The sequence below is a fragment of the Colobus angolensis genome, unplaced genomic scaffold (assembly GCF_000951035.1).
Source record: "Colobus angolensis palliatus isolate OR3802 unplaced genomic scaffold, Cang.pa_1.0 Scaffold102, whole genome shotgun sequence".
Lineage (NCBI taxonomy): Eukaryota > Metazoa > Chordata > Mammalia > Primates > Cercopithecidae > Colobus > Colobus angolensis.
In genome coordinates this window covers 3929863-3931403 of record NW_012111142.1, presented here as the reverse complement: position 1 = coordinate 3931403, position 1541 = coordinate 3929863, and the positions used below count along the sequence as shown (strand labels likewise).

At 41.9% G+C, this 1541-nt stretch overlaps 1 protein-coding gene across 1 annotated transcript in view; it reads left to right on the top strand.

The window, feature by feature from the left end:
• The window catches only part of INADL (InaD-like (Drosophila)), a 472039-nt gene that overhangs the window by 124791 nt on the left and 345707 nt on the right, over positions 1-1541 (top strand). Inside the window, exon 17 of the mRNA XM_011941560.1 lies at positions 784-815. Within this exon, the coding sequence (XP_011796950.1) occupies positions 784-815 (32 nt within the window). The remainder of the gene's footprint in view (positions 1-783; positions 816-1541) is intronic.

The window sequence follows — 1541 nt, the reverse complement described above, 5'->3', positions numbered from 1 at the left end:
GTATGCCTTACTTTTAAACAAACCACACGGCTGCATTTAAAGGTCACTTTTTGCTTGACAGAACTTAGGGGAACTGATAAAGGCTACTTTTTGCCCATCCTTGATTCCTATCCACATTTATTTTTATTAGTATCAAAGTACTGTAAGTTCCATTGCCAACTAGGCTGAAGATTTCTTTTCACAGAGGATTTGCTTCCTTTCCCTCTATGGGAAAGTTCTGTATCCTTTAAATCATTTTAAGCTGCTTCATTTGAAAAATAATTCTTAGTAGTGTGCTCATGGAGTGGATTGATTGTGGCTACTGGGGAAATTCTCTCATGGCTTAAATATTGCTTTTCAAGCCTGCGAAGTGGGTGAATGGAAGGAGCCCACTCCTGGTGTGTGCAGTTTGTAGTGTGCTCAGGATGACGACTGACTTCCAAAAACCTCAGTGCAGCAAGACTAAAGGCATCAGGAGACCAGAAGCCACTTAATAAGAGATCAAAGGGGCTGTGTGTATATCAGCTTGAGATCCAGATAGTACAGATCAAAAGCTTGCCTTAGTGAGGCAGCTGCAGGGGGATGAAGTTAGCAGGAGGCCTCAAAGATCTTAAGTCAGGCCTGATGTTGAACTTTGCAGGGATTTCATGGCTTTGGAATACGAATTTGGCAAAAAATCCCATTGTGTCTAGTAGGGGCAAAAGAGAATAACAGGCAAGCAGCAAATGCTTGTCAGCTTTCTCATAGGGTAGCTTTCCTTTTAACACATGTTTATCCATGACAGTTTCTGCTTCATACTTGAAGGCATTGCTGAGGAGAAGAGGATGCTGAAGATGGTGAATCTGCTGTATTACCTTTAGTGAGTGTTTCAGAAATGGCCAAACTATAAATATCAGTGTTTTTGGAATGGCCACGGAGAGCTAAAATGTGGGCGTAAAGGTGCTCAGATTTACTGCCATACCTAGTAATCACCTCTCTCCTGCAAAGTGCTCAAGATATTCCAGGAAGTGAGTGGGTATCAGCCTGGCTATGCATCTGTCTCTCATGTAATTAAAAAACAGAACAACTATTTTTAAAAAAAATGAAAAAGAAAAAGAAAGGAATAGGAATCGTTCATCTAAAGAAGAAACTCGGTCCCCAGAGGTGTTTCATCACCAGCCTCTACCTGTAGCAATGGGTGTGTTTAGTGTGATGCCAGCATTAAGAACCATGGTAGTAGATTAAGTCATAGACCTCCCTAGAGTATGCCAGAGTGATTGAATCAGATTAACAAATAGGTATTGGGAATCTGTTTGTTCAAGGCGTGAAGATTTGTGCTGCTTCGCCCTGTTTATGAGTGTCGTTTGGAGCAGGCAGTGATCCAGAAAAGCCAGGCTGTCCCAGTGAGTGCCAGGAAGTGGTGCTGCCTCCTTCTGGTACCAAACGTCTAGTCTGTGAATGATGCTTGAAAGCAGATTGACTTGACTGGCTGATTCTTACACACCAATTCTAGGGCTCAAGTTTCCCTTTCAGCCCTTTCCTCTGTATTTTATTTTAACCTGATATTACGTTTATCAGTACAA